General features: G+C 34.8%; 1 protein-coding gene and 1 pseudogene across 7 annotated transcripts in view; both read left to right on the forward strand.

Annotated features, from left to right (window-relative positions):
* The window catches only part of AKAP9 (A-kinase anchoring protein 9), a 153,695-nt gene that overhangs the window by 83,886 nt on the left and 47,837 nt on the right, over positions 1 to 21,972 (forward strand). For 6 of the 7 annotated variants that reach the window (XM_078442477.2, XM_078442478.2, XM_078442480.2 and 3 more), the window contains one exon: positions 4,846 to 5,078. In XM_078442477.2, coding sequence (XP_078298603.2) covers positions 4,846 to 5,078 — 233 coding nt within the window. Of the gene's footprint in view, positions 1 to 4,845; positions 5,079 to 18,959; positions 19,430 to 21,972 lie in introns of those variants that run through there. The other variant, XM_060628588.3, reaches the window with a different exon arrangement.
* On the forward strand, positions 55 to 178 carry LOC132675335 (U2 spliceosomal RNA; annotated as a pseudogene).

Here is a 21,972-nt window from a genome sequence, read left to right on the forward strand (position 1 = left end):
TAACTGACTGAGCCACCCAGGCATCCCTTAAAAACCTTTTAATAAGAGCTGAAGATCGCTTCTCGGCCTTTTGGCTAAGATCAAGTGTGGTATCTGTTCTTATCAGTTTAATAAGAGCTGAAATAATAACTGAATTTTTTGTTTTTGTTTTTTTTAGAGAGAGAGTGAGAGAGCGTGCAAGCAAGGGAGAGGCTCAGAGGCAAGGGTGGGAGAGAGAGAGAGAGAGAGAGAGAGAGAGAGAGAGAGAGAATCTTAAGCAGGCTCCCCACTCAGTGCAGAGCCTGACACGCGGCTCAGTCCCACAGCCCTTGGATCATAACCTGAGCCGAAATCAAGAGTCAGGTGCTCAACCAACTGAGTCACCCAGATGCCCTATAAATAATACTGAATTTTTAAACTTTCTGTCATACTCATTCTTTTCAAACTTTGTAGAAGCATTTTTTTCAAATTAATGTCACCCTTTTGTTAAGCTCTCAATCAGGGGTATTTTATTTCTACAAATGGATCTTGATGTATAGAAAAGAATTAGGTAACGCTTTCTTGATCTTATTGTAAAAGTGTTTATCAAACTAATTAGGATGACCATTAATATCACTGGGGGACACTTAAAGATCCATTTTGCATCTTGAAGAGACTATTGAATTAATAGAGTTTATAATTTAAAACTTTAAATTTTCTGATAAACTTTGAAGAATGTATTGGTTTTAAAAATTGACACTCATTTATAAGAATTTTTTCTGATGTTCCTTAATATTTTTCATGGAAGCATTATTGTAAAAACTAAAAGGAACTATTGAAATATTTCTTTTATGTCTTATTTAATATAACAGAAAGTTCAGTCTTAATCTAATTATGAAGCATCGTTTGCTTTTCAGTTTTTATGTATCATTTTTTTACTGTAGGTAGTAGCACTCGTGATCTATTTCCAGCTTTCAAGTCCAAACTTGTTTAGATTTTAAACATGTATAGACTTGTTAACTCTCTAAAAAAGTAAATAATTGATTTGCTCATGTTTGCTGCCACATAAGAGGGACCTAGTTTATGAAAGTGAAGGGAGATTTTGAGCCAGTATCAAATTATTTGAATTTGAGTGAATCTTAAAGTAGTTCATAAGAATGAGTTCCCCTAGGATGTGTTGAAAGAAAATTTCTTTGAGGCCAGCACTGTAATGGCACAGTGGTACAATGCATACCTCTCTCTTAGGTAGCCAAGCACTGAGTTTCATCTGCTGCATCTTCCTTTTGGAGTAGTGTGATGTGATAGAACGCTCAGTTAGTTATCTGGAGGCAAATCTCTCCCAGGGCTTCACTTCAATTCACTCATCTCTGAGGTATAGTATAAGAGGCAAAGTAGAGTCCGTGGTTTCCAATTAGGACTCTAGAGATCTTCAGAAAGCCATTGGTTTAGGGAATGCCCTATCAGATCACTTTCCCTGCTTAACCTGAGAAGATACGGAATGAACATGGTATAAGTCCATAAAGTAAATGGCTAAAGGAAATGCTTTAACCATCATCTGCTGTGTTAACCGTTACCTGCAGAGAAAGCAGTGTGAGTTTTTTCACCAGGCTGGCAATTCTGAGGTTTCTATTGGCATTTTATGACATTGCCCTGTTAATATATGTTTTTTTCTGATTTTTTCCCCCTGAAAACTCTTACAAATGCAGCATAAACTTGCTGTCTTTCTCATTCTTTTATTGCATTGGAATAAACAAAAAAAAAAATTTGATTTTTTTCATTGGAACATACTCACATTATTTTTATTTGTTTATATCTTCCACATGTTACTGTAAAATACAGTAAGCTAGTTGACATCTTCATCTTTTAGAAAAGATACTTTAATCTGTATTTTTATTAGCATTTGAAAAAATTAACTTTCACTGACCTTTCATAAGCCATTTTGTTTTATGTGTCTTTTGTAGTTTGTTGCTTGAGATTTGTTCCCATGCAGTATACAATATCTTCAATTGTTTTCCTCACCATTGATTTTTGATATATATAAAATAATATATAAATAATTCATAATATAATAATATTCATAATATATTTTTTTCAAGTACATTGGTTCTTCTTAACTTTGCTCCCCACTCAAGATAAACCTTGACAGACTCCATGAGGGATTAGACCAACCCGTACTTCTACCAGTTTCGGTTCCTGTTCCTACCACAGTTGCTCTCTGTCAGGACAGCAGTGACCTCCCAGCTATCTAATACTATCTTCTCAGTCCTTCTCCTATTTGAGTTTGTAGACAAATAACATTACTGACATCTCTACGTTTTTTGCAATGTTCTCTTCTTGTCTCCTTGTCTTTCTGTGACTTTTTTTACACACATTCTTTTGTAAGTTTATTTTACTATGGAGGCTCCAACTATGTTTTTCCTCCTTCTCTCCTGAAACAGGAAAGTAGTTGTTTATTGCTTATGAAGTAAATGTATCCACTTTCAAGATTTTGACTCTCACCTTAATACAAATGACTCCTAAGTCTCTGCAGACCCAAATTTCTAAAAGTTGACTCATCTTTTCCACATAGCCCATTCAGACTTACCATTTTTTATGCCTACTCTGTGTACTGTCTCCTGACTTTCAGAGTATTTCTCTTAATGACTTTTCTTTCACCTACAAATCAGTCTACACTTGAACCCAGGATCATCTTTTACTACTTTTCTTTCTCCCTAGTTTTATGTATGCATTTAATCTTCTCTGGCTGTGCCCAGCCCCCCCCACCATCTTTATCTCACATTTCAACACCTCTCATCTATTCTTCCACTCAGTCTCTTCTTATCCCTTCCACTGCATTGCTACAATTTGCTTCTTGATTTACAGATTTGATGTCTTCCTGTGCAAAAATCATTCACTGCCTCATTAATTTATAGCACAACTCCAAGGTTCCTATAAAAGTTCAGACCATTCACAACTTGGATCAAGCCTCCTTCCCAGCTACCTTCCTTCTGCTGTCTTCCCTACCTCATCCCAGCTTCTCTCCACACTTTGACTCCATAAAGCCTTGACTCCCCATCGTATCAGACTATTCTCTTTCCTCTGATTTGTCAGATTCTCTGTGCTTACTAGAAAAGGTCACTGTAGAATGCATTTAATTCCTTAAAGATGCTATGTAACATGTATTTTTAGCTTTAAATACCACTTATAAACTATTTCTTCCATAGTTTTTTCAAAAATATTTATTTTCTGAACTACATTCATTTTGTTTAGTAACTTTGTAATATACATTGTACTGTACTTTATATGAATTCATTTTGAATTCCAAGATCATTTTGAACTCATGAATACTTGTAAAGTATTGATCCCTCTTATCAAGACATTCAATTTTGAATACGTGGAATAACATAAGTAAATATTAGTCTGGTTGCTGTCTGTTTTTAAATTTTGAGAGTAAAAATACAAAGGGAAAATTGTATTAGCTTTACACTAAGAATTAGATAAACTATGTGATAGCAAACATTTAAAATCATTTCCTAGGTGGGGCACCTGAGTGGCTCAATTGGTTAAGTGGCCGACTTCAGCTCAGGTTATGATCTTGTGGTCCATGAGTTCGAGTCCCACATCAGGCTCTGTGCTGACCACTCAGAGCCTCAAGCCTGCTTTGGATTCTGTGTGTCTCCCTCTCTTTCTGCATCTCCCCCACTTGCACTCTGTCTCTCTTTCTCTCTCACAAATAAACATAAAAAATTTTTTTTTTTAAATCATTTCCTAGAATCCAGTCTTGGATTTTTTAGCCAGTGACTTGTATAGAGGAGGTACTTAGTGAACGTTGAACTGTGCTGCATTCAGATCTTGCATCTGAAACTGTATCTAATACTGTTCATACATGAGAGTGAGAGGACTACACACACCAGCTGCCTCAGCAAGACATTTTAATAAATAGCTCTTATTCTCCTGGATGACTGTATCAAACTGAATATCCTAAGTACTTTGGAAATTAAAGTTTGCTGTTAATTTGTTAACTTTCTACAGTTACTGATAAGAAATACATACTACATGTAATAAAAGAATAGGAAATTCTTCTTTAGGACATTTTGTTGTTAGGTTGTATTGTGCTGCCACAGATGAGTATCGTGTTCCATGACAGCAATGAATAACCTATGCTTTTATTTCAGTTTACAGAAAACACGTCCAGATTCTCTGCCCGTGTCAACTCAGTTTGTCTGAATAAAAAATAAGAATAATGTGGATATATATGTCCATAGTTAAATGAGTACTGCTCATTAGCCTACTAATCTCTTTGTAGTATACCTCTTACAAAAGTTTCAAGCTGCAAAATGATCTTAGTCCCTTTTACTGTCTAGCCTGAACTGGTGATGCTTCCCAGTATTGTGCTCAGAAATCAGAGGATCTGTTCTAGACAAAATCAAGCCCTTCTTCTATCCCTCCATACACCTGAAATATTCCATTGCAGTATTTTTCTTTTCATGTCGTTTATGTATTTATTTTCTCATTATATGGTCCTTGAGGGTAGGAACCAGATCTTGCCACCTGTAAGTCTCCATTACTTAGTAAATCCTACATGGTGGGTACTTAGTAAATACCTGTGGAAAGTTGTTTTAAAAGCTTTTATGAAAGAAAAAAAAAATACTGAATAACCCAAGTATTAATTTCTAGAAAGCCCTCTTAGCATAGCATTCTTCTTCTCCTACCTGCTTTGTTATCAAATAATACTACATTCTGTATTTGCCTATTTATTATGTTGCAGTGTTGTTATTAAAAGACCTTTTAAAAAAAGACCTTATAGTTCAGTGATTTCAGGTTTTAATTTCATTTTATTTTATAACCTTTTTTTACTATAATTACTAAACATAATTGGTTTATGCCTTTAAAATACTGTTATTCCAGTTACAGATGAATCTATACCCTCTTATTCTGGAGGTGATGTGCCAAGAAATGACAGTAGTATATGGTCAAAAGTAACTGAAGAGGGGACAGATCTCTCAGAACAACTCATGAGGAGTGGTTTTGCTGGAACTGAAATAGACCCTGAAAATGAAGAATTTATGCTCAGTATTAGCGGTCGACTACAAGCAGCAGTTGAGAAACTCCTGGAAGCTATAAGTGAAACGAGTAGTCAGGTAACCTCTTTATGTTGCTAATATGTACTAAATTTGCAGTAGGTTTTCTTTTAAGCCAGTGAACATCTAAATGTTTTCTTTCTATTGTCTCACGTAAATTTAGTCAAGTTCTTAACAATTGGTTATCTTTGTAACAACAGGGATCTTTGATATCACCGGGTTTCTTTTCAGGTGGTAAGAGTTCATTTAATGTCCTGATGGACTTTTCAAGTTCAAAATTCAATGTTGTTTTAATTTTCAGATTTTCTAGACTCTTGAACATTACTTTTTTGATATCAAAAGAGATTTTTTTTTAATATATGAAATTTATTGTCAAATTGGTTTCCATACAACACCCAGTGCTCATCCCAAAAGATGCCCTCTTCAATGCCCATCACCTCCCTTCCCCTCCCTCCCACCCCTCCCCCATCAACCCTCAGTTTTTAAGAGTTTCTTATGCTTTGTCTCTCTCCCAGTCTAATCTCTTTTTTTTTCCTTCCCCTCCCCCATGGGTTTCTGTTAAGTTTCTCAGGATCCACATAAGAGTGAAAACATATGGTATCTGTCTTTCTCTGTATGGCTTATTTCACTTAGCATCACACTCTCCAGTTCCATCCACGTTGCTACAAAGGGCCATATTTCATTCTTTCTCATTGCCACGTAGTACTCCATTGTGTATATAAACCACAATTTCTTTATCCACTCATCAGTTGATGGACATTTAGGCTCTTTCCATAATTTGGCTATTGTTGAGAGTGCTGCTATAAACATTGGGGTACAAGTGCCCCTATGCATCAGTACTCCTGTATCCCTTGGGTAAATTCCTAGCAGTGCTATTGCTGGGTCATAGGGTAGGTCTGTTTTTAATTTTCTTTTTTTTTTTTTTTTTTTTAATTTTTTTTTTTAACGTTTTATTTTTTATTTTTTATTTTTTTTTTAATTTTTTTTTTTTTAACGTTTATTTATTTTTGAGACAGAGACAGAGCATGAACAGGGGAGGAGCAGAGAGAGAGGGAGACACAGAATCCGAAACAGGCTCCAGGCTCCGATTAACGTTTTATTTTTGAGACAGAGAGAGACAGAGCATGAACAGGGGAGGGTCAGCGAGAGGGAGACACAGAATCTGAAACAGGCTCCAGACTCTGAGCTGTCAGCACAGATTCCGACGTGGGGCTCGAACTCACGGACCGCGAGATCATGACCTGAGCCAAAGTCGGCCGCTTAACCGACTGAGCCACCCAGGCGCCCCTGTTTTTAATTTTCAAAAGAGATTTTAACTTTACCCTTATTTGTAATATTCTGCAGTGTATGTTATTTATTTCAAGGTATAGTATCAGCAATCTCTTAAACTATATGCTCCAGTATGTCCTAACACACTAACTACTGTTGTCATGTGACAACAAATCATACCTGTAATCCTTCACATTTTTACTTCCTTTTCATGAACGTTAATAGATTACCTCATTTTACTGTCTCTTGGTAGGCAATATCTCTTGGTAGTGAGGGACAGTTTCTACGTTGAAGCACAGTTTTTATAGAAATTTTAAAGGGACACAACCATTTATAAGTTAAAATGCAATTTTCTCTGTCTATAACATTTTTTACACTATGGTAATTATTTCTTAAGTTACTGAAGTTACGTAAAAGAAGCTGTAGAATCATAGCTGTGGTGTTATTTGAATGAGTACTCCATTGTCATCAGTTAGAGCCAGTATTAACATTTTCATTGATATCTTTATTCAGAGTATCATAGATCCATGTGTATTTCTAACAGAAGTTGAGAAGTTGAAAGACATGTCTTTCATGTCTTGTTATTTCTTTTTTTTTTTAATCTTTTATTCATTTTTGAGAGAGACAGAGTATGAGTGGGGGATGGGCAGAGAGAGAGGGAGACACAGAATCCGAAGCAGGCTTCAGGCTCTGAGCTGTCAGCACAGAGCCCAACACGGGGCTTGAACCCATGGACAGCGAGATCATGACCTGAGCCGAAGTCGGACGCTTAACTGACTAAGCTACCCAGACGCCCCTATGTCTTGCTATTTCTAATGTCTGGCTTTTATTGACGTTACTTTTTTCCTCTAAGAAATTGCTCTGTTATGGAATGTCTCTGCAATAGCAGTGACTGTAGGATGTATCATATTTGGCAAATATTGTTATATATTTTGTGTTTTAATGCCAAATTCATTTAGGTTAAGTTAGTGATTGGGTCCTCTCCTTGTTACTGACCCTTGAAATCACTTGTTAACCACCTACTATTTGGTTACTTTCTCATTATCCATTTCTTTTTATCTTGGCAACTTGCTATTGGCATTTAACAAAGAAGGCATTATCAAAACAACATATTTCCAGTGAAATATTTGCCTTCTGAATAGTCATCAGATAACCAGAGTTTTTCCCAGGTTCATTTTTCTTTGTAAGGAAGTAGTCTAAATTCTTTTCTGGGATAGAATATAGACTGTATCTTTAAGAGCAAATTACCAGGGACGCCTGGATGGCTTAGCTGGTTAGGTGTTTGATTTGGTTTTGGCCCAGGTGATGATCTGACAGTTTGTTCAAGCCCCATGTCAGGCTCTGTGCTGACAGTGTGGAGCCTGCCTGGGATTCTCTCTCAGCCCCTCTCCTGCTCGTTCGCTCTCTCTCTCTCTCTCTCTCTCTCTCTCTCTCTCTCTCTCTCAAAAATAAATAAACTTAAAAAAAAAACAAAACCAGAAAACAAATTACCACTTGGAATGAGAATTCACCATTTGGCCAGAGGAATGTATCATAATATATCTACTGTTAATTTTCTGCGTTGTACCAGAAAGCAGTTTGATTGGCCAAACTAAGGTATTCATATTCAGTTAAGCAGGTCTCAGAAATGTTTTCATAGATAAATTCTGAAGATATGTGTATGTATATATGTAACAGAAGAAATTGCTGTCTTTGGGCAATTCTTGTTTTTCTGAAGCTTTCTTTCAGAGCAGGTACAAAATGATTAAAAGTCAGTTACTTACAGATGTCCTTGAGCATCACAAAGAACTGAAAGAAGTTCAGTAGTTTTGAAAACTGAAATCTTTGTGTATTTACTAATACACAATAAAAAGGATAACTATACAAACAATAGTGGTCCTATCTTTTCACTAAAACCACAGTGAGTTATTTTTCATTGCCAACATCCTAAGTGATGGTAAGAAAATGGCACCAATAAAAACCAGCTTCATTTGTGTTATTAATTTAAGACATTATACTCTTGGATCAGAGAATTTCAATGTTTATTGTATTTTTCTTCGGCCTTAGGTAGACTACTGAAGCTCAAACATTGAAATTCTGAGTGCTACATCATAATAAGGAATTCCATAGCTATTATAAGAAAATAATATTTTCTACTAAGATTTACTATTTTGTCTTTTCTAAATTATCATAAATACTGGATTGGCTTTCTTTTAGAATGCTTGCATATAAGCCACTTTAACAATATGCTACTCTGCTGAGTCAGCTGATCCAGTTCCGGCATTTTCAGCTGTTGCTTTTCACCACTTTTAAAGTTTGAATACATATGTGTCATAATTATCCCTTTTATTCTCTGCAGTCTCTGATAGTCTTGCCTCTTTTTTTTTTTTTTTTAATATTTTAGCTACATTAGTATTGAATTTCCGTGATTTGTACTCTTTCATGCTATGAAAAACCTGACAATACTTTCCCTTTCTTGACCACTGTTAAATACTTTTCACCTGGATCTTGAGCACTGTTAATACTGTCGCTGCCACTTGGTATCATTGTAAATTATGGACAGTCTAGTTAATGCAATACAGTTGACCTTCAAACAGTACAGGTTTGAACTGTGTAGCTCCATTTATATGGAGATGTTTTTCAGCATATGCGGCACAGTACTGTAAATATATTTTCTCTTCTTTGTGATTTTTCTTAACTTTTTTTCCTAGATTACTTTATTGTAAGAGTACAGTATATAGTATATAACATATATACAAAATATGTGTTAATCATTTATGTCATCAATAAGGCTTCTGGTCAACAATAGGCTATTAGTAGAGTTTGCAGGGAGTCAGAAGTTATATGGAATTTGGGGGCATCTGGGTGGCTCAGTCGATTAAGTGGAGGACTTTGGCTCAGGTCATAATCTTGCGGTTCAGGAGTTCAAGCCCTGTGTCAGGCTCTGTGCTGACAGCTCAGAGCCTGGAGCCTGCTTCAGATTCTGTGTCTCCCTCTCTCTCTCTCTGCCCCTCCCCAGCTCACGCTCTTTCTCTCTCTTTCTCAGAAAAATAAACATTAAAAAAAAATTTTTTTTAAGTTATCTGGATTTTTGTGCAGGGGATCCGTGGCCCAACCCCCGCATTGCTCCAGGGTCAATTATATAATAATTTGACAAACACCATGGAAAATGGTAAATAAATTAGAAGGGATTTGTGGTTGGACTTGTTCCTATAGGCTATTATAGAGAAACTTCCCCCATAATCCATGAATACTGCCAACAGAAAAGTGTGTGGGATCCAACTGAAATACTCGTTTTCCCAGGCCAAGATCATACCTCATCACATCTGCTTATGTGATCAAGTTGTGAGGTACCGTAGGAGCCTGACCATGTCATTTTTCCAAATTATTCGCAATCTGTCAAATAACTGAAATAGCAATTTGTAAAATAAAAAATAAAATAAGATAGCAATTTATTATTAAGCTTTTATCATATTGTTTTAAATATCAATGAACAGGTCACAAAAATTTTGCCTAGAGCACTAAGTAGTTCTCAAACTGCAGTCTCTAAACCAGCAGCATCAGCATCATTGAGGACTTGCTGTAAATTTAAATTCTCAATCCCCGTCCCAGACCTACTGAATGATGAAGCCCAGCAACCTTTGTTTCAGCAGGTCCTTTAGGTGATTCTGATAATGCACTGAAGTTTGAGAACCACTGTTCTAGAGATGATTAGTATAATGTTCACATTATTCTAACTGAATTTTGAAGTGTTCTACTAATATCTATTATATAAAAGGTTAAAGTAATTGTTGACATTTGGTATAAAAATCAGGTGTTTCTTAGGTGATTTCTTTTAATCCAAATTCAATTCACCCACTACTCTTCCATGGATAGATGTTTAAAGCCATTGACTTCTTCAGAATATTGTCATTAATAACTAAAATGTTCTTGAACCTAATGAATCTTATTAATAGCTTGTCAGATTGAGATAAAATTATGTGTAATCACCTCTGTGAAATAACTTGTATTCCATTTTTGTTTTAATGTGTCATTGTTTGGTTATTCATAATAGTATAGTTCCCTTTTACCTTATTTTTTTTTTTCACTTGTTACAAAAATTCTAAGGCAGAGTTGAGAGACGTTGCTATAGTATATTAGTGCTTGCAGTGACCAAGAAGTTCAGGTAAGTAGCTCTGTACAGTATACCCTGAGACCAGGAAAGAGAGTAGCATCTCATACTTTGGAGTAAGGTAGGCCCAGGTAGTTTTATTGGAAGACTTGATGCTTGAGATGAATCATTCATTCATCATATTTATTGAGTACCTACTATATAGCAATTGCTATTTTATATACCGGAAGTATAGCATTGAATAGAATAGACAAAATCCTTACTTTTGTAGAGCTTACAATTCAGTGGTGGCAACTAACAGTGTATAAACATACAGTATGTCAGGTGGTGATATCTGCTGGGAAGATACATAAAATAGGGGAAGGTAGAGCATGATGACGAAAGGGCACATTTTATATAGGAAAATGGAGGAAGACTTCTCTGATAAAGGAATAGTCAGGCATATTTCATACGGAAGATTAGGAGACAGCCATATAGGTAAGTATGAGAAGAATGGCTTAGGCAAAGGAATAACAAGTGTGAAGGCCCTGAGGAGGTCATGTGCTTGTTCTTTGTGTGGCTGACAAAGAGGCCAGTGTGGCTAGAGCAAGGAGAGTGAGAAGAGTGGAAGATGGATGGGGTCAGAGTGATACTTGGGAACCAGATAACATGGAACTTGGAATTCAATTCTTAATGAGATATGGAGTCATTATGTATAACTTTTTAACTTTTTATTTTGAAATAATTTTAGACTTAGAGAAAAGTTGCAAAAATAGTACAAATAGTGTTTCCATGTACCCTTCATTGACCTCCCCTAATATTAACATCTTGCATAACCATATTATAATTATCAAAGCTTAGAAAGTAAAACTGGTACAGTGCTATAAACTGAAATACAAACCATTTGGATTTTACCATTTTTTCCCACTACGTCCTTTTCCCATTCCAGAATCCCACATTACATTTAGTTGTCATGTCTTCTTCAGCTCTCTTAGGCTATCTCTGACGGTTAGTACCTGAGTCCCTCTTTGTCTTTTATGACCTTGACACTTGATAAGGACTGGCTAGTTATTTTGTAGAATGTCCCTCAATTTGGATTTGTCCGACGTTTTCTCACAATTACCTGAATCTTAAGCATTTTTGACAAAAATATCACAAAAATGATGTGCCTTCTCAGTGTGTCATATCAGAGGGCACATGATGTCAATATGTCTTACTACTGTAATGTTAATCTTGATTTCTTGTGGTGTCACCTGGGTTTCACTGTACCATTACTATTCTTCCCTTTGTAATTAATAAATATCTTGGAGGAGGTACTTCGAGATTATGCAAATATCTTGTTTCTCCTTAAACTTTCATCCACTATTTTGAGCATTCATTGGTGGATCTTGCCTGTGCAATTATTACTGTGGTATTCTAATGGTGATTTTCTATCTTCCTCATTCCTTAATCTATTAGAATTATTACATTTATAATCAGGATCTATATGTATTCATGCCTGTTTATTTTTTTCAGTGGGTAATAATCCAATACTATAGTAGTTTATTTTGTTCCAGCTTTGGCATTGAGAACTCTTTCAGGTTGGCTCTTACACCTTTTCAAAGTACTTTTTTTTTTTTTTTTTTTTTTTTTTTTTGAGCATTTGCACTATCAGAGGCTCCAGACCAATTTTGTGTTATTCCTGCCCCAGCCCTAGAATCCACCACTTCTCCAAGGAATTTAGGCTTCTTGTTAGAGAATGAGATTTACAAACCACGATCTGGATGTTATATGAGTTCACTTTTAACCAAGTGTATCATGACTTGTAGGTTCTCTTGTAGACCGTTTGAAAATATATGGGGTATATTAACCCTTGCATCTGTTTTTATTTCCATATCTTTATGTATATATAGTAAAAACCTAACTTCATATATTACCTCTTATTCTGATCCAGTACCACAACATTCATTCTACCCCTTCCCCTTCCCTTTGTAACTTTGTTCTCCATCAATGAGAGACTAGGCTCTCATTTTACTTATTTGTTCAGCCATATATACCCATAAAGTAATTTCACAATTGCAAGGCTATACCCCTGAGGAGAACATATTTACATATGTACAGTACTTTTTGTCTTTAGCCTTACATAGTCAAAAATACTGTTTTTCAAAGTATGTTAGGTTAACTCTTTTCTTCCTCACTTCTTAAGTAGTTTTGTTATTCACTTTTAATACAATTAGAATTATTTGTTACAGTTTTTATTCCATTTTGGGTTTCCCTATGTTCTGGTTAATTTTTTTTTAATTTACATATGGTAAATTTCACTCTTTGTATGGGTAATGCTTTCGATTGTGACAGATGCATAGAGTTTTATATCTACCACCACAAACATGATACAGAATCATTCCATCCCTCCAAATTCCCCAGTACTTCTCTTCTGTAGTCAGCCCTTCTACCTCCTGCTACTGGCAACCCCTGGTTGCTTTCCATGCGTATAGTTTTGCCTTTACCAGACTGGTGTAAATAAAATGATACATTATCATTGTATCATTGTACTTTTGGGCCTGGCTTCATTGTCTTAAAGTGCATGTATGATTCATCATCAATTCATCAATGTTGTTGCATGTATTAATAGTTTGTTCCTTTTTATAGCTGAGGAATATTGTATTGTATGGATGTACCATATAATTTATTTAGAGGACATGCAGATTGTCTCTAGCTTTGGATGGATCATTAGAAATTTTTCAATAACTGATCTAACTTCTATTTTTCAAAAGGATCATTTTGACTGCATTGTCAAAAATAGACTGAGGGGATGGAGAAGTCTAAAGCAGAAGCATAGAAACCACTTAGAGAAGTCACTTCCCCAGATATACAAGTTAGGTGGTGGGATTAGAATTTGAACCCAGGCAGTCTGGCTGTGCTCTTAACTGCCAGTTCTTCTGCCCTTTGAAAATGAATGAGGTCAGTTACTGCTGACTGGTCATGTTACTCACAGACTAAAGAATGGATTTTGAAATTTGGGCATCATTGGTAGTCTTACAAGAGCACTTTGGTGGAGTAATGGAGATGAAAGTGTAATTCAAGAGAAAATGAGGGGAAAGAAGTGAAAGACTTAAAAGACAAGTAGAAACTAAGTAGGTAGGTCAGAAGAAAATTTGTGATGAATGGTATAGTGTAAACCAGCATGATATGTATGCAGACAGTGGATAGTATTGTGATATGAAACTTCGGGGATGGAAGATGGAAAACTGATAGACGGTAAAGGTAGAGAAATAGCCAGTAGTTACATGTCAGAGTCCTTCATAAGCTAACTTTATGTTGTAAAATGTGGACAGTCATTGAAATACTTTTGATGGGAATAGAATATCAGAGGCCCCTGGGTGGCCTAGTCAGTTAAGCAACTCTTGATTTCAGCTCAGGTCATGATCTCATGGTTCGTGGGTTCAAGCCCTGTGAAGGGATCTGCACTGACAGCACGGAGCCTGCTTGGAATTCTCTCTTTCCCTCCCTCTCTGCCCCTCCTGTGTACATGTCTCTCTAAATAAATAAACATTAAAAAAATAATAATGATTAAATTTGTGTCTTAGATTCCTTTAGGCAGCGGTTTGATAGGCAGATAGGCAAGAATATGGCGAGGAGAGATTCTGAATGTAGGAAGCAGAAGGCCCTTATAATATATTCCAAGTAAAAAGTGATAGAAGTAAAATTAAGGCAGGAGGAAGTGATTTTAAAACTTTTAGGAAATTGAATTTAGTAGCATTTGGTATGACTGAATGTAGGGGATAAGGAAGAGAAGAGGAAACCAAGCATAAATCCTTAATCAACCAAGTTGTTGTATTTCATTTGAAATGCATAGAAGAGGCATCAAGTAAAGATAATCACTTTTTGGGTGATTTGGGAGTTTGGGTAGAACTAGATTGAAGGTTGTTATTACTTAAAGACCTTGAAGCCATGGTTTTAGAGTGTATACAGAGCTATTTTTGTACTGGTAGAATGCTGACATTTAAAAGAGAATAAAAATTGGGGCGCCTAGGTGGCTCAGTTGGTTAAGCGTCTGACTTCAGCTCAGGTCATGATGCCACAGTTCATGAGTTTGGGCCCCACGTGGGACTGTGCTGACAGCTAGCTCAGAGCCTGGAGCCTGTCTTCAGAGTCTATGTCTCCCTCTCTCTTTATCCCTCCCCTGCTCGCTTGCTCGCTCTCTCTCTCTCTCTCTCTCTCTCAAAAAAAAAAAAAAAAAACAAAAAAAAAAAAACCATAGAATAAAAATAGTTAAGTCTATGGGAGAGATCGAGAATGAGAAGTAATTTTTCCAAGAGAATAGTGTCATAAAAGCCAGATGAGAAGTGATTTTTCCAGAAGTTGTCACTTACTACAGAAAGTTATAGGTGGCTGATGATTTAGTGTCCATTGGATATTTCATTGTGTGTGTTAACAGTGACCTTGATGAGAATGGTTTCATGGAGTTGGTGGAGGAGTATTCAAAATTCAGAGTTGGAGAAATAGAGACAGCAATTTTGTGACTACTAGCTGTGAAGAAAACAGAATACTGGCTTGAAAAAGGGAAGGTGCTTTTTTTAAAGGTTGGAATGGTATACCTTGAGTAGAAGTGGAGAAGTTGAAGATTGCAGGTCACAAACAGATGGGCTTTCTTGAGCCAGGTCCTTGGAATAAGTGAGGATGGAATCCAGAAACAAGTGGAAGGTGTGGTGTGTGGATCAAAAAGACTTGCCTCCTTTCAGATTGGAGAAAGATTATTGCAGATTATTGTGGATTTATGTTTGGGATGGAGGAGGGGTTTCATTGAAGTCCCCGTAGCCTAAGTAAATATTGTCAGATATTCAAGATTCTTTTCTTTTTAACAGTGTGGATTTTTATGTTGTGTGATTTTAGTAGAAGATATGTGATTAAGCCTTGTATTTAGTTTTAAGGTTTAGTATGCTTTGGGTACCATAGATACATCCTGCTTCAACAAAAGAACTAGTGAGTTTGTTTACTAAGTATCAGGGTTTCTATCTGGGCTTATTTCATAACATCTATTAAAGGATTATTTTACTTTATTTGATTTGACAGGTGACTTGCCCTGTGGTATATACATGCAAATCCATATAATGTGATTATTGTGATGAATGTCATTAATGTGATGAATTGTATTTCTCTTTTGCCCAGATAGGCTACCGTAAAATTAGGCTTATATTCAATCTATTGCAGTTTCCTATTTGTTGGGAGAGTTTTCATTATAATACGAGGGAAAGTGCTTAAAGACTATGCACAGGCCCTTAGAAAGGTATCTCTTTAACATAATCTTTATTCAGTAGTCTCTTTGTGGTACTGCAGAAAAGTTATCTTTGAGAGTATGGTTTCAGATTCTTGTTTCTTGAATCAGGTAGAAAAGGAATTCAGTCTGTTCCATGGGAGTAGCCTTTTCAGCTTTTCCAGAATTCAGAGGTGCTACTGAGAGATTCCTTTAGGCCTTGGAAAAAATTAATGAGTAACTTCCTCCCACAGAATGATGGTTATTACAGGTAACTCTCATGAGTTTAGTATCACTTTTGAGAATAATGGAATTTAAGCGACATGTTTCTATATCTTCTCAAAAAAGAAGACTCTTTCTGAGGATAAAACAATAGTTTAAGATTTTGTTTTGTCAATGTTAAGGGTTTTTTTTTTATTTTTATTTTTTAATGTTTATTTTTTGAGAGAGAGAGAGTACGAGTCGGGGAGGGATAGAGAAAGAGGGAGACACACAGAATCTGAAGCAGGCTTCAGGCTCTGAGCTGTCAGCACAAAGTCCGATGTGGGGCTCGAAATCACGAACCGCAAGATCATGACCTGAGCTGAAGTTGGACACTTAACCAGCTACCTGAGCCACCCAGGTACCCCTGTCATTGTTAAGTTTTAAACATAATTGTAATCAAAGTGTTGAAATGCATTTTCCCATTAGGGTTTCCCCCAATGTGCTTATTATATTGGTCAGGGTTCTGTCAGAGTATTGTATCCAGGATTCAGCCCCTCTATTAAATAACTTACAGAAATAAGTGAACAAGTCAGTATCCAAAAGACAGCAACAGAAGTGTTTTACAATTTGAAAGAAATGTTTAAGGGCGGAAAAGGTTAAATATCTTAACATTGTATGATTCAAATAAAGCTGTTTAGTTAGGGAAACAAACGTAGCTCTATACAACAAGTTAATAGCCTTCAAATATGCCTGAAATCTTGATTATCTGGAACCTGGGAACAATGAGCTAGTCTAAATATTTAAAGGGCATCCTCCTAAAAATTGAAGTCATTTTGCTTTAACTGCTTTTGATCGTAAAAAGTTTTATGTGCTTTCTAAAATTAAAAAAAAAAAAATAGAATTTGAATTATTCCAATGCAGAGTAATCTGTCTGAACATCAGTTAATATACCATACGTTAATATACTGTTGTTAGGAGAGCTATTTTCCTCTATCTTAAATCAACTCTACTGCTGTTTTGAGTCATTTTTTTCCCTCCTTAATTTTACTGTTTTTTTTCTTTGTGGTTAGTTTCTTAACTTTGACCTATGTTCTGTTATAAGGGTCTACATCTTGATGTTTTTGTTTTACATGGATGGAAACAAGTTTTATGTGCTTTCAAAAATTGGAAAGATATAATTTGGACTATTTTAATTTAGGGTCACCTTTTTGAACATGAATTAATATAATATGCCATTAGTTAATATTCTGTTGTTATAAGGACTGTTGGCCTCATTCTAAATCATCTTATTAATCTGCTTTTTGAGTCTTTTTTTTCCTCCCTACTTTTTTTTTTTCTTTGTAGTTAGTTCTTACCTTGACCTGAATGTTTCTGTTTTTAAAGAGATACTTCTTGGGGCGCCTGGGTGGCTCAGTCGGTTAAATGTCCGACTTCAGCTCAGGTCATGATTTCACGGTCTGTGAGTTTGAGCCCCGCATCGGGCTCTGCGCTGACAGCTCAGAGCCTGGAGCCTGCTCCAATTCTGTGTCTCCCTCTCTCTCTGCCCTTACCCCACTCATGTTCTGTCTCTCTCCCTCTCTCAAAAATAAACATTAAAAAAATTTTTTTTAAACGATACTTCTTACTTTCAGAGTTTTGTTTTTGCTTCAAATACGAGAAATTGGACACCACATTATCAAAATAAACTAATTTCCAGAGGGAGCGAGGAAAGAGTATTTTGAGAACTATATGATATGCTAAGTAAGCATGGGTCCTAGCAACCAATTCATAAAGCTGAGCAGCTAGGATACGGATGACTTTGTATCTGCTGAAGATCAAAAAAGTCAAATTTGGCTAAACCAGTGTACTGTTAGGCCTCCATTTTGTGAAAATGTTAAGACATCTTCACAGACTAACTGGCAAACTAACAAAAAAAGCATGAACAAAATTTTGTCCTTGCCTAATCCAGAATTAAAAGAGGCAGCTGCACTGCCCCAGAACATCTGCCTGTAGATTCTGGGCTCTCTGTAGAAAATCTCATTTTCTCTCCCCTAATTATTAGCCTACTATGAAGGCTTTGAGTGTTAACTCCTTTAAGTTTATATTACCTGCTTGCTTTAGTAGGGTTTTTTCCATAGTAGATAAAAGGTTTTGGTTTTTTGGGTTTAGGCTATTTAGTTACTGGATAGAGAAAAGGCACCACAATGAAAGCTTTTTCATTTATTTGAAACAGCTCTCACTATTGAGGATCTTTTGATGTTAAAAAGTAAGTTCATCTTTTAAAACTCTGAGTGTTTAGTTTATTCAATATCACTGACATTTATTATATGCAACTTGCCCTTTTGAGTTTTAGTCCGTGTTCATAGAGTATCTTAAGTGGTGTAATTACCGAGAGTTATATATAATGCAGCTTTTAAAAAGAGTGTTTTTTCCCCCTTAACATTCACTCTAAAAACAATTCAGTGTAGAAATAGGTTATAACTAAACTATCTATACTTAGTTCTAGTGACTGCTTGAAAGAATGAGTATTATTTTAAGGAAATATCAAAAGGAAGTACTAATTTAGTTTTCTAGAAATAATTATGATTATTTGATACACTTTAAGAACTACTTGGTAGTAGACTCAAACCTACTTGATTTCACATTTTCAAATTAAAACAATTTTTGAATAGGATGGAAAAATACTAGCTTATCTTAGAAACATCATAAACGTGTCTAAATACCCTTTTCAAAGCTCTGACGTGGAACTTGGATCCTGTTAGGCAGGCTTTTTTGTGGGCGTATTAATTCACACTCCACCTGCCAGTACCTATAGGTAAAGACATGAAACCACACCCTCTGTTCTGACCTTTTCCTCAGGGGACACTGACTAGAATCCTTTGGCTCAGCATGAGAGGCTATTTGAATAGCTCAGTTCCGAGGAGCTTTTACTTTTGAATTGAGTGAAGCAGCAAGAACAAGGGAAATAATGTTGCAGCTACACTTCTGAAGACTGCTACTATGGAGATTTAAAACTCAACCTTCCCTGCCAGGTTGTTTGGAAGGCTTATTTCCACAGATGTTTGATACTGAAAGCAGTTTTATTGCTCAGCTAATTAGATATTTATATTTTCATTCTTCTATTCTTCAAGGATTTAATTATTCTAGTTAAAAAGGTGTTTGCTTTTATTTTTGTTGTCTTTGTTTTTCTTTTGTTTTTGACGAAGACTCACGGAGATGTAGTTTTTAAAATAGATTTGTGGGGTTTTTCTTTTGTTGTTCAGTTGTATGAATTAATAAAATGTTTATTTGATAGTACTAAAAAAAATTTTCATACAACTATGGTGTCTCTTGATAAACTAAAAAGAACTTTTTAATGTAGTGGAAAACTGTTAAAGTGATTGAGGAAAATTGGCAGCTGCATCTTCTAGAATGGATTCTTACAGGACCTATTTGGCAACTGTCAAACTCAGTGGCTCATGGTTGGAAGAACAAGATGAAGACATTTATGAGGTTGAATCTCGTGTGCCTTTACCATATCCTTTTCCTCTGTGTGAACATTTGGATGAAAATAACTCAGTAATTATTAATACTTCTATTTTTCATTTTATTCATAAAAGAAATGGGCACATATTAAAACTTATTTCTAAAATTTCACTGCCTACCCCTCCTTATTCAGTAAGTATAAAAAAACTTGGTTTCTTTTAGTTTTAGTTCATGCTTTCAGTTTTTTATACATCTAATTTAAAAACCTGTATAATGAGAAATGAACTTTAAATGTCCTTAAGTAGAATAGAATCTTGTTTTGTTATTGTTTCATATGTTACTACTCATTTATCCTAGATGTATTGAAGGGCTAAATTTGTTCTAAGAGCCCCATCTTGGCTATGTTTTTGATTCCAGAAAGCAGAGTGAGATAGTATTACAGTTCTCCCATGCCAGGCAAGCTGTTTAAAAAGATCCTGCTTCTCCTTAAGAATCTTGCTTTTATATGTTTATGGTGCCAATCCTGAGTAAAAATGGAGTGATTAAAAGGCAATAGGCGTTATGATTCTTAAAACAGCCAAGTGAACCAGTTAGGAATTGTTTACAATATTATGGTGTATTGGCTATAGTTCCAGACAAGGAAAAAGAAAATCTGGATTCTAATTTTAATTTTCTTGTTAACTCATAAGAAACTGATTTTTAATATGCCTACTAATCCTGTGAGGAAATACTGTTTTCTACTTTTTATGTGACATGTATTTTATAAACATTGTTAAGGGTAAGTACTTAGCATAGTTAGTACTTCAGGTTTATTTAACGCATAAATATGTTGTGAATGATTCACCTCAAGTGATTCAATATAACTACAAGTTATTCAGCACTTTTTACGACTCTCATGGCTTTAATTGTAATGCACTAGCTAATATTTAACAAGACAGATGGTTTTCAGAAGTTTTGTTACCTCCCCTGAAACTTTTATGTTAAAGTGACAGTATATTTATTGATGCTTTATAATGTAATGCTTTTTAATATAATAAGTTTCTTAACTTATTTAGAAGTACTGAAATGAAATTTTTATGTATTTCATATTGTTAGGTATTAGGAATAAGTCATAACTTAACAGGATAGAAGAGGCTTTTTAAATTATATTTAGATGAACATTTGAAAGGGGAGTCTCTTATTCCAGTAAAGTACGAGTGCCATCTGCTATAATAAATGAAATTTGTTTGCTAGCTTTACTGTACTTGATTCTTTAATTTTTTTGTTTTGTTTTGCAAAACTAAAGTTATGTCTCGTGGTTCTATGCTAACTATTTAAATGCATTTAAAAGCTGCTTTAGATCTTGTTAAGAAGTAGACATAGAAGCAAAAACAATTTAATTTTCTTATGTAAATCAAGTATTTTTTTTTTATAAATGCTGAATGCTTCTTGTACAGTAAATTTGAAAAAGGAATAAGAAACTATCCTTTTTAGTCAGAGCTTTGAACTCTTTCAGAGTTTTCATGTATTTACCAGGCAACCACTTTATAATAAACAGAAAAAGTTACCTATCTACATATGTAGAAACAATTGGTATGTTTTAAAAATACAGGCTGTGACTGTAAATTCAAAAGAGTAATTATATATAAATTAGTTCATACTTTGTGATCATGTTCTTTATAGTAAAAAAATCAATGTTTATTAGTTATCTACATTTAAAAGAAAATACTCTTTTCCCAGTCAAAAGTAGAAATATATAGAGTTTTATCTTTGTTGAGGTAGCATTGACATGACAGATGTTTTAGGAAATATTTTGTGATTTGAAATGTATGCTCAACTATCCATTACAAGTCTTAAATGTGTATTCATATTATCTCCAAGTAGTAAGTTGTAAATAATATTTAACACATCCTATTAAATAAAACAAGAACAATCACATACTTGATATTTTGGAAATTGACTTAGAGTGACCGTAAAAGACTTTATTTAGTAACTCTAAAATGTGTTTGCTATGGTAAATACTACTCAGATGTGAAGAGCAGAAGTCTTTAAAAATAAAATATTTTTAAATATCATAATTTGATAATACATTATTGATATTTGCCTATAAATTAGAAACCACTGCATTTTTTAAACCATAAAACATGGTAATATCTTTCTACTTTATAATTTTACAAATTCTTATGACATTGTCAGCCTATTTTTAATATATATATATATATATATGTATATATGGTGATTGCTTTTTCAAAATTTTTAGTGTTATAGGACTAAATACTAGAAACATTTGAGCTCAGTTTTTAGTTTAACTAAAAATAAGAACTGATAAACAAGTGCTGGCAGTCAGAAGCTCAGAAAACAAAGGCAGAGATGGTGCTTTTCTGTAATTTCATGGAGCTGATAACAATGATCACTATTTTTTGAGAGCTTTGGCCTTGAGTCTGTACTTGACTGTCATCTTAAAAATTGTTTAAGAATGTAGTCATGCCAATAACAGCATTTAAAAAGAGGCTGTATTTATGAGTAATTATGGGTAATGCCTCTGTATTGTAAGATTTTGAAAATAAATTGAATATTCATATAAAGTCTTGTAGCTGTTTCACAGTTAAATAGAAATATAAAGCTTTTAGTTAAAATGTGGGTTATAATTTTTTTCATCTTGTTATGACAGTATGATTTTCTTAATTGATGCCATTATATGAATCATATATTCCTCACAATGTACAGCAGGAGTCCACAATCAATAAATGTTAAAT

This window comes from Panthera onca, chromosome A2 (assembly GCF_046562875.1).
Source record: "Panthera onca isolate mPanOnc1 chromosome A2, mPanOnc1 haplotype 2, whole genome shotgun sequence".
NCBI lineage: Eukaryota > Metazoa > Chordata > Mammalia > Carnivora > Felidae > Panthera > Panthera onca.